The sequence below is a fragment of the Alligator sinensis genome, unplaced genomic scaffold (genome assembly GCF_000455745.1).
Source record: "Alligator sinensis unplaced genomic scaffold, ASM45574v1 scaffold78_1, whole genome shotgun sequence".
Classification (NCBI taxonomy): domain Eukaryota; kingdom Metazoa; phylum Chordata; order Crocodylia; family Alligatoridae; genus Alligator; species Alligator sinensis.
Genome location: NW_005842171.1, coordinates 689,605 through 702,950, shown reverse-complemented (window position 1 = coordinate 702,950; position 13,346 = coordinate 689,605). Strand labels below are relative to the sequence as shown.

The 13,346-nt window shown below is 46.3% G+C and overlaps 1 protein-coding gene across 6 annotated transcripts in view; it reads left to right on the top strand.

Annotated features, from left to right (window-relative positions):
• The window catches only part of SFMBT1 (Scm like with four mbt domains 1), a 169,711-nt gene that overhangs the window by 79,019 nt on the left and 77,346 nt on the right, over nucleotides 1-13,346 (top strand). For 5 of the 6 annotated variants that reach the window (XM_006025870.3, XM_014520970.2, XM_014520967.2 and 2 more), the window contains exons 4-8: nucleotides 4,964-5,204; nucleotides 6,441-6,529; nucleotides 7,917-8,163; nucleotides 8,533-8,607; nucleotides 11,691-11,791. In XM_006025870.3, coding sequence (XP_006025932.1) covers nucleotides 4,964-5,204; nucleotides 6,441-6,529; nucleotides 7,917-8,163; nucleotides 8,533-8,607; nucleotides 11,691-11,791 — 753 coding nt within the window. The remainder of the gene's footprint in view (nucleotides 1-4,963; nucleotides 5,205-6,440; nucleotides 6,530-7,916; nucleotides 8,164-8,532; nucleotides 8,608-11,690; nucleotides 11,792-13,346) is intronic. The other variant, XM_006025869.3, reaches the window with a different exon arrangement.

Below are 13,346 nucleotides of genomic sequence, written 5' to 3'. Positions count from 1 at the left end.
GGGGGTCATCATTGACCACAAGATGAACATGAGCCTTCAATGCGATGCTGCGGCTAGTAAAGTGACCAAAATGCTGGCTTTCATCCATAGATGCTTCTCAAGCAGATCCCGGGATGTCATTCTCCCCTTGTACTTGGCTTTCGTGAGGCCACAGCTGGAGTACTGCGTCCAGTTTTGGGCTCCACAATTCAAAAAAGATGTGGAGAAGCTTGAGAGTCCAGAGAAGATCCCACGCGCATGATCAGAGGTCAGAAAAACAGACCTTACAACGACAGGCTGAGAGCTATGGCGCTCTTTAGCCTGGAAAAGCGCAGGCTCAGGGGTGATCTGATGGCCACCTCTAAGTTTATCAGGGGTGACCACCAGTATCTGGGGGAACGTTTGTTCACCAGTGTGCCCTAAGGGATGACAAGATTGAATGGTCACAAACTCCTCTGTGACCGTTTCAGGCTGGACATAAGGAAAAATGTCTTTACTGTCTGAGCCCCCAGTGTCTGGAACAGCCTGCCATTGGAGGTTCAAGCACCTACATTGAACACCTTCAAGAGTAAATTGGATGCTTATCTTGCTGGGATCCTATGACCCCAGCTGACTTCCTGCCCTTCGGGCGGGGGGCTGGACTCGATCTTCCGAGGTCCCTTCCAGCCCTAATGTCTATGAAATCTATGAATTCAGCCCAAATTTGTAATTTGTGGCTTGTTTTTCTCTCTTGTTTTGGTGCAATTTTTGGTTTGGGGTTTTTTGGAGGAGGGTTGGGTTTTTTGCAACTGCATTACATTGCTGACTCATGTAGGTTCTATGATCCAGCAAAACTGCCATATCTTTCTTGCCAGCTGTCGCTGGTAGGTGTTATAGGGCTTTGCCCCCTTCTTGGCTGGTGCCTAGCCCCCCTAGTGATGTCAGGGTGAGATCCAAATTCAGCACCACCGATGTGAGTTGGTTGCTGCTCCTACTCTCCTGCCACGACTTTAATGTTTTATTTTCTTCTTGGGAGGCAGTTCCTGGTAGGTAGCCTGAGGAGATCTCACCCCTGGGTTTCTTCATGGGGCTCCAACCTCCCCTTTACCCCACCCTTACCACATCCACAGCCAAGGCAGACTCTGCTCTCCACAGGTCTTACTTTTGGATGATCCCATCTCATCCATGTCACCCACCTCCAAGGGTCAGAGGCCTTCTGGTCATCAGTCCTCCAGAGGCCATCCTTCGTCTTCGGACTCTGGCCTTGGCAACTAAACACACCCCAGTCCAGGGTCAACTGTAACTTAGGAATGAAAAATTAACGTAAGAAATTAGCATCTGCTGGCAGGCCCTTGGGATCTTGTCCCCCAGGCCCCTTGGTCCTGCTTGGGACTCAGTCCCTCCTTGCCTGGTAGGCATCTGGGAGGGGTGGCCACCCTACGCAGGGCCTCTGCTGGCCCTCTTGGGGAAGCCTCCCTTGGGCCTACGCCCCTTCCCACGTTGGTCCTGTCTGACCTGAGGCTGGGCTGTCTGGTCCCACCAGCCTGTGTTGTTTGTCCCTCCTGCACTGGGCTCCGTGGCACGCCACACTTTCTTCGCTGCTGTGCAACCCAGGGGTGTTTGCGGTCCCTCGGTACTGCTCCCCACTTGGGTTTCCTGTTAGAGCCTTGGCTCCTGTTTCTGGCATCCCAAGGAGCTGCTTCTCCCCAGTAGAGCTTCCTGGCATCCCTCTGCCCCGGGGCTCAATTTCTGCAGCACACCTGCCGGCGTCTCCCTGCCAGTGCTTGACTTCCTGCCACTGTCCTCAGGGCTCGCGCTCCACGGGTCTCCAGCCAGCATCTCTCTGCTGATGCTCCATTCTCCCTCTCCCCACCTCGCAGCTGAGTCTTCAGCTGCTTTTTGAGCAGCCCAGTCTTCTCCGGGGCCCCACCCCCTTCTCCTTCTGATTTGCAGGCTCAGGCAGCTCTGAAATTGCCAAGCCAGTTCTCCCCGCCCCGATGTCTCTCCCCAGCTGTTGCTTTTTCCATCCCTGTGGTGAGTATTGGGGCGCATCGCGGAGAAGGGGGCCTGGGGCTAGTTGTGGGGGCTTTTGCCTCCCTTCTCACACCAGCACTAGTCAATTATCCCCTATCCTGTATTTGTGCATTTGATATTTCTTCCCTACATCTTACACTTGTCTTTATTGAATTACGTTGTATTGTCCACAGCCCAAGTCTCCAATTTATCTAAGATCCTTTTGAATTCTGCTCCTGTAGTCTAAAGTGTTTGTATACACAACAAGACATAAGTCAGAAGCATTTCAAATTCAGCATCCAAATCTTTTGGATATTTCTGATCTTAAACTGCGTCTGAGGTGCCCTCTTCCCCCCCTCCCCCCCCCGCTTTTTTCTTTTACATAGGGAGATTATATTAATTTATATCGCAGGTGTGAAAATAAATATGACATTTGTGAAGCACTCTGATATCCCTGAAGTGACAAACACCATAGAAAACCCCAAAAGGAAACAAATAATGATCTGTCCTTTCAAGCTCAAATAAGGCCACAAACTGAACAGACGAGCAAACAAAATATTGAACTAATACCCCCGGACAAGCAGTATTAGTCTTGCACACTGAATGTGAGTGATACTTTGGATCTGATGCAATAAAAACTACCAATGCTTGTTCCCAAAGGGAGTAAATTTAAGTTTGCATGGGTATTTCCTAACTTTTGAGCTCTTAATTTTACAGTTTTAATGCTTTCTTAACATAGTTCCTTGTGTGTAATTTAGATCGGGCCAGGAATGGGAAGTCATCCCAGCTGGTCTGACTTCGCGGCCCTGGCCTGATCTAGCGCTGGGGATGGGAAGTCAGCCCAGCTGGGCTGACTTCCTGGCCCCAGTCCAGTGGTCGCGCTGGGGAGGTGAACTCAGCCTAGCTGGATTAACTTCCCATCCCCAGTGCTATGGTTGAAACATGTCGACTTTTCAACTGTTGAAATGTTTCAGCTAGCCTAGTTTTGTTTCGAGGGTGTTTCAAAGCCCTTTGTTTCATTTTGATTTTGCTGGTTTGACCTCGAAATGAGTCAAAACAGTGTCAAAATGAAACGGCCAGTGAAATTTCACACAGCCTTACCATTTACTGACATTAAGCAGTTCTCTGGATTTAGGGGGATGAAAATGAGAATCAGCTGGGTGTCGCCCTTCTCAGATTCACTGATCCAAAGGAGAAAAGATGTTCAGCATTTATCTCTTGCCAGATATTTTCCATGGTCAGTTTAAACAAGCCATGAATTTTGTACAAAAAGTCACTTTGCAGTCTTTGTTGTTTGCCAGAAGAGGTCACTCATCTCTGTCTCCACTGGTTTTAATGCAAAAATATCAGATTACAGCACTTGTTATAGTGTTCATGACACTTCTGTGCATAATAAAAATGTTATGCTGACTAATTAAAATCTAATAACTACAGTAAATACAGACCAACCAACAAAAAGAAGATTCCTGTGCAACAATAAAAAATATATTCACCAGCACAATGTTAACGCATTTCTAAAATTAATTAATCCAAGGGAAATTTTGGGTCAAAATCTCTGGGTTTACCTTACAAATCACATAGGTGTTCACAAACCTAACAGTGCTAATATTGTGTGACATCTTTAAAAGGATCTTATTACACCTCAGAATACCATAGCATCCTGGTTGAGAATCACTACTCTAAGGTGTTAGAACAGGGGCAGGCAAAATGTGTCCCATGGGCTGGATGCGGCTAGCTAGGCCGTTCTATCGGGGCCCCTAAAAAATTTAGAAAATTAATATTTATCTGCCCTTGGCTGCCTGTCATGCGGCCCTCGATGGCTTGCCAAAACTCAGTAAGCGGCCCTCCACCTGAAATAATTGCCTGCCCCTGTGTTAGAAGCAGTAGAAATTGATATGGGATTAAGGACAGGATCAAACTGATTGCAATTGCAGTTGAAGCAATGTGAGAGGCAATGATTTCTTAGGGTGGTATCTCTTATTGGACCAACTATGTACTTGGGATAGAGTTAGACAAGCTTTCAAAAGCTTGTCTAACTATTGTTACTACACGGTTGGTCCAACGAAAGATATCACTTTAAGAAATCCTTACCTCATATAATTTCTGGAGCATCTGAGAAAGAATAAGCTTTGGAAAAAATGTGAAAGAGACGAAGCCAATTGTTTAGTGAAATAACCAAGAAGCCTAGTGACATGAACTCAGAGGAAGCAGCCTGAGAAAAAGTCTCAGGTCTGCAACTTGCCGTGCACCTGAATTGTATCTTGTTAGATATGGAAGTGTCTATCCTTGGCAGATGAGGGATCGTATTACTGCATAAAGCATTCATTTTGGTGAAGACAGACATTGTAATTATATTGATACTGACATAAGCTGTTATGAAGTAATTTACGTCTGCATGCTTCTGTAGCAAAAGAAGCATAGCAAACCATTGCAACTTTAATCCTGTATGAAACTGAGTTAAAGTTATAGATGCTTAGCTATTTTTTTTTGCTACAGGATCATGCCTATCTAACAGTTCCATGATAGCAGATACATGCTCTTGAATGGCTCCTTTTCCTTTTTCAAACAAATGTTTGTCCAAACACTTGCTGTAGGTTGTCTTACATTAAAAATGTTGAATTCCATTGCAACAGACAAAAGTGCACTGCAGTGTTTTACTTGTAAAACCAACTGGCCTGAGCACCGAGTTTTGAGTTGGAGAACTCTTAAGCAAAAAATAATGTGCAGCTAAAATTGGAAGCTATAATACAAGACTATATTTTAATTAAAAGGATTCTTCCCACCATTCTAAACTAAAATTTACTTCACGTTTAATTATGTGGATAATTTTGTTCATGGGAGATCACATGATGAAATACATCTCTGAAGAGTAAAACAGCCATTGAGAGATTAATATTATTTGAGATTTGTGTAAATGTAGGTACTTTGCTCTTCTGCTGCTACATAAAGCTTGTGTGAACTAATGACTTGTGGTAATCTTTATCCTTTCCAGGTAGATACTAGCTTGCAGAATGGTTTTGCCCCAGGCATGAAGCTAGAGGTTGCTGTCAAGTCTGACCAAAACACATACTGGGTAGCCACCATTGTTACAACCTGTGGACAGTTGCTCCTGTTACGTTATGATGGGTATGGTGAAGACCGTAAGGCTGACTTCTGGTGTGATGTTATGACAGCTGACTTGCACCCAGTTGGGTGGTGTGAACAGAACAAAAAGATTCTCAAAGTGCCTGAAGGTAATAGCTCCCCTTGGAAACGAGGGAATATATTTTAATTTCTGAGCCAGTATGCATCTGCAATAATAATTGACTATTTCATCATTTCAGAGGCATGAGTAGTTTGAACTCAAACTTGGACTTGGACTTCACTACCTGTTACCAACCATATCTCATGGCTTTGCTTTTTTAGACATTGGTTGCTGTTACAAAGATGCTACCTTTTTTAGAAAAAAAAACTGGTCTGATGTAACACCTGATATACATCACTGCCTTGTGCTTATCTGATTCTGTGAAAACAGTTTTTATTAAACTTCATTCTCAAATCTATGTTAATATCAGTACCACCACTGCACAAAACAAAAAGTACATTAATTTTGAGCTGCATCTTAATTCCTATTTTATAATTAATTTAATATCCTTTCCTGTAAAATACCAAATGATCATTCCAACATAGGCTTTATCTATACTAGCAAGTTGTGATGTCAAGTTGTCAAAAGTGAAGGTTCCAGACTTTTGCTTTGAAATAAAGGAAGTTTAAGCTGGCATAAATGCATGTGTAGACACACCCAGTGTTACCAACAAGTAAGCCAGATAAAGACACATTGTGTAAGATGCAGGAGCATATATGTCTTGTTGACATGTAGATCAGGGCTGTCCAACTGGCAGCCCACAGACTGCACATGGCCCCCAAAGGGTTAGCATGTGGCCCATGGGCTCCTACTCGGCCACCACTGCCCACTACTGTCCCCCTCCCTTACCCCCTGCTCCTATTGCATCAACTAGGTTCTTCTGGCTCCCCTGCTCTCCTCCAGCTTCTGCTTCCTGTGGCAGAAGAGGGTCAGGGTACTCATGATGTGCACAGGGCAGTGAGACCAAGGTGCCTGAGCTGCAAACAACAATAGCAGAAGTTGGGCTGCCTGCATTACGGTGGGCAACATACATGGCCAGAGTGGGGTGTGCTGTGCATGCAGCAGAGGGGAGCGAGGTTGCCTGCACAACATGGTGCAGCTGGGATTGTGGGGGAGGGGAGGAGACAGGCTGCCCATGTGCTGGGGAGAGCCTGGGGGCGCTGCCTATACCTTGTGTGGCCCCCAGGACTGTAGCCTGTACCATGTATGGCCCCTGGCTGCCTGAAAGTTGACTGATACAGATGATAAATTATATTCTGAATGAAGCATTTTGAGGATCTGAAAATGTCTTGTTGCGCAAGTAGCCTTTTGCTGGCAAGAGAAGCCATCTTTACTTCTTGTTTAGGTATCAAGGAAAAGATACCTGACCAGGAGAAGTTCCTTCAGCTGACGCTGAAAGGATCATGCAGTGCTCCTGCAAACCTGCTAGAGGGGGTGAGTTCTCATTTCAACTCATTTAAAATGATGGAATTCTTTTTTTATGGGCTAGTACACTCTTAATTTATTGCACATACAGTGTAAAATGAAGCCCTGTTAAACTGATCAGTTCTACTCCCTTCTTAATTTTAAGAGCTGTTATTTATATGCCACTGTACCTCTGAGAAGTAAGTTTTGTTTACCTTCCAGTGTCTGCACCACTTAATTCAGGAAGGCATTTGATCTACATATGGAGTTACTAGTTTGGATTGTCTGTTCAGCCTGTTAGCCCCAGTCAGAGTAAAAATGCTTTTTATTTACAAATTCACTTAAGAAAAAGGAGTGAGCTTATTTTTGTTTCCCTTGAATACTTTTTGTGGATTCTCTTCTTTATCTAACCTTCAGAATGCTATTTTCCTCAATTATGTTCCTCCTTACCCTTTTTTGCTGATGAACAGAATTTCTTTCCATTACTGTTCCATTATTATTTTATTCCTCAACTCATGTTCCTGTATTTGAAATAGGCCATATTCAGAATCTTTTAACTGTCATTCCTTTTCTGTAGCCAGAATGTTTGTTGTATGAAATTACCCACATCCCCCAAACTACTTCATTTGGTGTCCAGTCTTAAATTATGCCCAAATTACTCCCGATTACAGTGTGGTTACTTACTGGAAAATGAGAGCTACAAATTAATTCTTGCCTATGCCCAGTGTTTTAACAGAAACATCTTTACATCCTTGCTGCCCTGTCTTCTTCCACAGGGGTTGGCAACCTATGGTCCATGGAGCCTTTGAATACAATCCACAGAGTTGTAGCTTTGGTAGCATTCAGAGGCTGTGTCTTCGTGCTACAGCTGTACACCTGGGGCTTTGGTGGAGGGAGAACTTTCCCTGTACCATGCTAAGCTGGGTGGCAGGGAGAAGCAGTGGAAGCAGACAGTATCTAGTGCCCACCCACCTCAGACCTGAGCTGCGTCATTCTGGCCCTTCACCAAAAGAAGTTGACGACCCCTGCTCTTCTGTATTAGAGATGCTGGAATTTTAAACAGATGGGCCTGGTTTGCTCCACTTCCTCCTTTCATTTTAATCTTTGAATATAACAATTTCAAATACCACTGAAACAAGTTAAGTACATCTTCTGACTTTTATATAAATACATACTTCTATCACCATGGCTCTAAATAGTCCAGAAGCTGTAATAGCAGCAATGTGATCAACATTGCTCATGAATTTTGTGATCTGTTTGGAAAGGGTGCTCTACAATTTGGCTTCTGTGTTCATGCTTCAGTTGGCCAAACTGTGTCAGGCATTACAACAGTGATAGGAAAGAATCATAATGCCATGTATTTTGAGCCAGGTATATAGATGACTTTCTTGTTTTGTTTTCTCCCTTTGGCTTATAGCTTCACAGAGGAAAAAATCCCTTGGATCTCATTGCACCAGGCTCCAGACTAGAATTGCAAAACTCCCAGGATTTCTTGGATGCCTGGATTGTCAATGTGGTGGAAAATGTTGGTGGAAGGCTCAAGTTACGTTATGAAGGATTGGGGGATTCTGATAGATTTGATAAGTGGATGTTCTATTTGGATCCATTCCTTCATCAAGTGGGTTGGGCAGCTCAACAGGGATATAGCCTTCAACCTCCATTAGGTAAAGAATAATATTTTAATTTTTATAAACAAAGCTGTTGATCCTGAGCTTCAAAATGCAGTTTCTGCTTCTGTGATCTGCATTCCAGATCTATGTGAGTACATATCATAAGGTTTATTGTACTCCTGTGTAAAATAAATAAGAGCTTCAGGAAATCAAAGTTACATCCCCATATTCAAATGTTGCCAGTTGCTTTTGCCTGCCACTACCTCTGACCTGTTTGTAGAAGGTACTGAATGCAGGGAAAGATTGCCTTTCATAAATGCCTGAGACTTTAGTAGGAAGAAGTAATCCATGTAATTCAGCTCATGTCATGCTATGTTTTGTTAGTGCAGTGTATAAAGACATCAATTCCTTGCTTCTTAACAGCACATCTTCATTGGAGCCAAGATATTTGGGTTTCCAGGTCTACTACATTGCCTAGAGCTCCATTTAAAGGGACAGGTAAAACATATAGGGGAAGCTGGTATGGAAATTTATAAACATAACTTTAATGTAATGTTAGCAGTAGGAGAGAAATGTATGTATTTCCCCCTGTAAATGGATGTCCATATAGATTATGTTCCTGAAGTCAGGAACAAAAGGAAGATCAGGGAAAGTGTGGGTCCCTTACTGAATGGGGAGGCAACCTGGTGACGGATGATGTGGTAAAGGCTGAAGTACCTAATGCTTTTTTTTTTTTTTTTTTTTTAACCTTAGTCTTCACAGGCAAGGTCAGTTCCAAGACTGCTGCACTGGGCAGCACAGTTTAGGGAGAAGGGGAGCAGCCAAGAGTGGCAAAATAACAGGTTAGGGACTATTTAGAAAAGCTAAGTATATACAGATCTGTGGGGCTGGACACAGTGCACCTGAGGGTGCTGGCTGATGTGATTGCAAGCCACTGGCCATTATCTTTGAAAACTTATGGCAGCTGGGAGAATATCTCAGATGATGGAAAAGGGCAAATAGTGTCCATGTTTAAAAAAGGGAAGAAGGAGGATCTGGGGAACTAGACTGCTCAGCCTCACCTCAGTCCCTTGAAAAATCATACCGGACGTCCTCAAGGAACCCATTTCTAAGCATTTGTAGGAGAAGGTGACTTCTGAGGAGAAGTTAAGAGAACAGTCCACATGGATTCACTAAGGGCAAGTCATACCTGAGCAACCTGATTGTCTTCTATGATGAGATGACTGGCTCTGTGGATATGGGAAGAGCAATGGAACTGATATACCTTGACTTTAGCAAGGCTTCTGAAATGGTTTCCCACAAAATTCTCACAGGCAAGCTAAGGAGGTATGGGTTGGATGAATGGACTGTAAAGTGGACAGAAAACTGGCTGGATTGTTGGACTTAAAGGACTTGATGTCTAGTTGACAGCTGGTATCCAGTGGAGTGACCCAGGGGTTGGTCCTAGGGCCAGTTTTATTCAGTATCTTCATTAGTAATGTGGAAGGTGGCATAGAGTACACCCTCAGCAAGTTTGCAGTTGACACCAAGGTGGGGAGAGTAATAGATAGACTGGAGGGTAAGGTTAGGATTCAGAGATACCTAGAAAAATTGGAAGATTGGACCAAAAGAAATTCATGAAGTTCAATAAGGACATGTGCAAAACCCTGCACTTAGGACAAAGTCCCATGCACCAATACAGGCTGAGGACCAATGGGCTAAGCAGCAGCTCTGCAGAAAAGGCCCTGGGGTTTACAGCGGACAATAAGATGAATATGAGCCAATATCTTTTTGTGAAGATAATGGCATAATGGGCTGCATTAGTAGAAGCATTGCCAGCAGATCGAGGGAAGTGATTCTTCCCTTCTATTTGGCACTGGTAAGGCCATATCTAGATACTGTGTCCAGTTTTTGCACACCCCCACCCCCACTGCAGAAAGGATGTGGACAAAATGGAGAGAGTCCAGTGTGGGGGCAGCAAAAATGGTTAGGGGGCTAGAGCACATGACTTCTGAGGAGAAGCTGAAGGAACTAGGCTTATTTAGTCTCGAGAAGAGAAGTCTGAGGGGGAATTTGATAGCAGTCTTCAACTGCCTGAAGAGTGGTTCCAAAGAGGATGGCTAGACTGTTTTTAGTGGTGGCAGATGACAGAACAAGAAGTAATGGTCTGAAGTTTCAGCAACAGAAGTTTAGATTAGATATTAGGAAACACTTTTTCACTAGGAGGGTAGTAAAACACTGGAACAGGATACCCAGAATGGTTGTGGAATAGCCATCCTTGGAGGTTTTTAAGGCCTGGCTAGACAAAGCCTTAGCTGGGATGATCCAGTTGGGGATGGTCCTGCTTTGAGCAGGGGGTTGGACTAGATCAGTGGTTCTCAACCGTTTTTTGTACCATAACCCATTTGTAAACATTAGCTAGTTCCAACCCAGTAAATAGTTTAGATAGAAAATAACTTCCTGGCCCTACCGGTACCCCTCACTCCAACCCACAGTTCCCCAACCTCCAGCCCTGCTAGTGTCCCTCACTCCTGACCTGCTGCCCCCTGCCCCCAAGCCCCACTGTGTGGAGCAGAGAGTGGGTGTGTGGGGCTGAGGGGGAGTGTGGGATGGGGGAGCAGTAGCTTCCCCAGATTTGTGCACCCACAATAGGCATGGGGCTGCAGCCTGGCTGGACTGGCACAGGCAGGACCTGCCTCCGCCGCTCAGTGGGCGGGACTTGTTGAAGGAGGGCAGAGTGGGGAGGTGAGACTCATTACTGCCACTGGAGTTGGAACCACCATACCAGCCACAGTGCCAGCAGTGCAAGGAACAACAGATGAGGGGATGGGGATGTGCTGCCCTCCCCTTCTCCCATTACCAGCTGCTCATGCGCCAGGCCGCAGCTCCACCTGCCACCATGGCCCAGCTGCCACCACCGCTGCTCCCCTCAAGCCATGGCTCTACCTCAGAAAGGAAGTGGTGTAGTAGGCAGTGTTGCCTGTACCCCCCCCCCATTCCCCTGAGATGTCAGCTATGCCCCCTCCCCATTGATTTACCTGTGGGAGCTGCTCTCCATACTGCCTGGCTACCATGTGCATGTGTGCACACACACATGCATGTGGCACCCCCTGCTTGATCGCCCTCTTTCCATTCCCCCCAGCCCCAAGCAGCCCGTACCAGCCTGCAAGAGGAAGCCTATAGTTTCCCACTTTTTTCTCCTTTAAAGGAAAATCCATTTTTAAAGTTTGTTGATCCATTTTTTAAATTTGTTCACGACCCTTTTGTATATTCCTGCTACCCTGTTTTGGGTTGCAACCCACAGATTGAGTAACACTGGACTAGATGACCCTCTGAGGTCCTTTCCAAGCCTAATTTTCTCTGATTCCATGAAAGTGGAGGTGTTGACAGAGGGACATCTTATACCCTCCCTGTCTTCAACATGAACACTCTCCATGAGCAGACTCACACAAGATGATCTGTTAGGTATATTCAGAAAGAGTTTATTAAACTGATGAGAGGGGGATTGAATCACTTCTCATCCCTCCTCCTCCCCCCACCCAGTTAATTTGAGAGCTATTAGAGTCTTCTCCTCATTCACCTTGTTACCTTTTTTGTTGAAGCTATCAGGTCCCTGAAGAGTGAAGCAGAATGGCAAGAGATCCTAAAGAAGGTGAAAGAAGAAGAGGAGGAAGAGTCTTCAGTTCCCACTGATCTTTTTAAGGTAAATTCTCCAGTTCATAGAATATGGTGAAGCAAACCTACAGGGAGTGTAATAAGAATAGCTGCCTATGATCTCTAGGAATTAATACAGGAGAGCTAATCACTGGACAAAATGACGGTGGTGTTGCTGCTGCTGCCTGCTGTTTGGTGCATGAGATTGGATGCTTGTGGTTAGTGTGTTTAGTTCCAGTGCAAGCGCAGTGTTTCAAATTAGGGGTTTCCATCACCATTATGGTGAGGAGCCCGAACCCCTTTTACTTTTTTCCCTGCAGAGCGTGCCTGCCTCTCCCACAGCCAGGGGTCAAGCTGCCAATGGGCCAAGTGGCCCCTGAGCTGTAGGGGGCCCCAGTTCTTCTCTCCATGGCATCGGTGCTCCCTGCGGCCGCCTGCATGTGCTGCTAGTAGATGGGTGCTGACCAGGTGACACTGCTGCCATGGAGGGACAGTCTGGGGGACCATTGGCAACTCACCCCTCCCCCACAGCTGCAGAAGAGGTGGACAGGCTCCACAGGGGAAGAAAAAGGACCAGGCCCCTCGCTGCTTTTTTTTCCTCAGTGGAGCCTGCTGTGGGGGGGCCCAGTCCTTCCCTCCAAAGTGGCAGCACCCCCCAGGGCCACCAAGATAAGGTGCTAGCCACGCAAGTGCTGCCCCAGCTCACAGGCAGCACTTGCTGGGTCCAACTCTTCCCCGAGCCTGCGTGCTGAAAGCCCACGAGGTGCTGCTCCCTGCACGGGCTTCGGGAAGAGTTGCGTCTGGTGGGTGCTACCTGTGAGCTGGGGCAGCACCCGTGCAGCTAGCACCCCACCTGGGTGGCCCTAGGGACTGCCACCACTGGGGACAGAAGGACTGAGCCCCCCTACACCTCAGGGGCTGCACAGCCCAGCAGCAGCTTCAGCGGGCAGGCTCCGCTAAGGGGGAAAGAAACTGGCTAGGGGTCTGATTCTTTTTTTTTTTTTTCCTGCAGAGCCTGCCCACCTCTGCCGCAGCCAGGGGATGAGCTGCCAGTGGGCCCTGAGCTGCGGGGGGCCCCAGAACTTCCCTCCAAGTTGGCAGCACCCCCTGGGGCCACCCGGGCGGGCAGCTAGTGAGTGGGTGCTGCTCCACCTCGCAGACAGCACCCAGCCTGATCCAACTGTTAGCAGCCCACCCAGGTGGCCCCATGGGGCACTGCTGCTGTGGACAAAAAGGCTGTGGCCCTCCACAGTTTAGGGGCCACTTGGCCCACTGGCAGCTTTCAGCCCGGGCGTGGGAGATGTGGGCAGGCTCTGTGAGAAAAAAAAAAAGAAAGGATCAGGCCCCTCACTGCTTCTGCCTTCAGCCCAACTCTCCTGTGTTGGGAGGGTAAGCTGTCAAAGACTGCAACATTCTAATATTATAAAAGCCATTGTCTGTCTATCTGTCTGTCCAAAATGCTTTATTTTCACTCTGATTGGTTGTCTCAGCAGCCAATCAAAATACTTACTAAAACAACCAATCAGAGTGGTCTGCACAAACAGAAGCATCGCCATGACAGGGGACCGAGGGGCCAGAGCAGGAGGATGAAGCCAGCGGAGCTT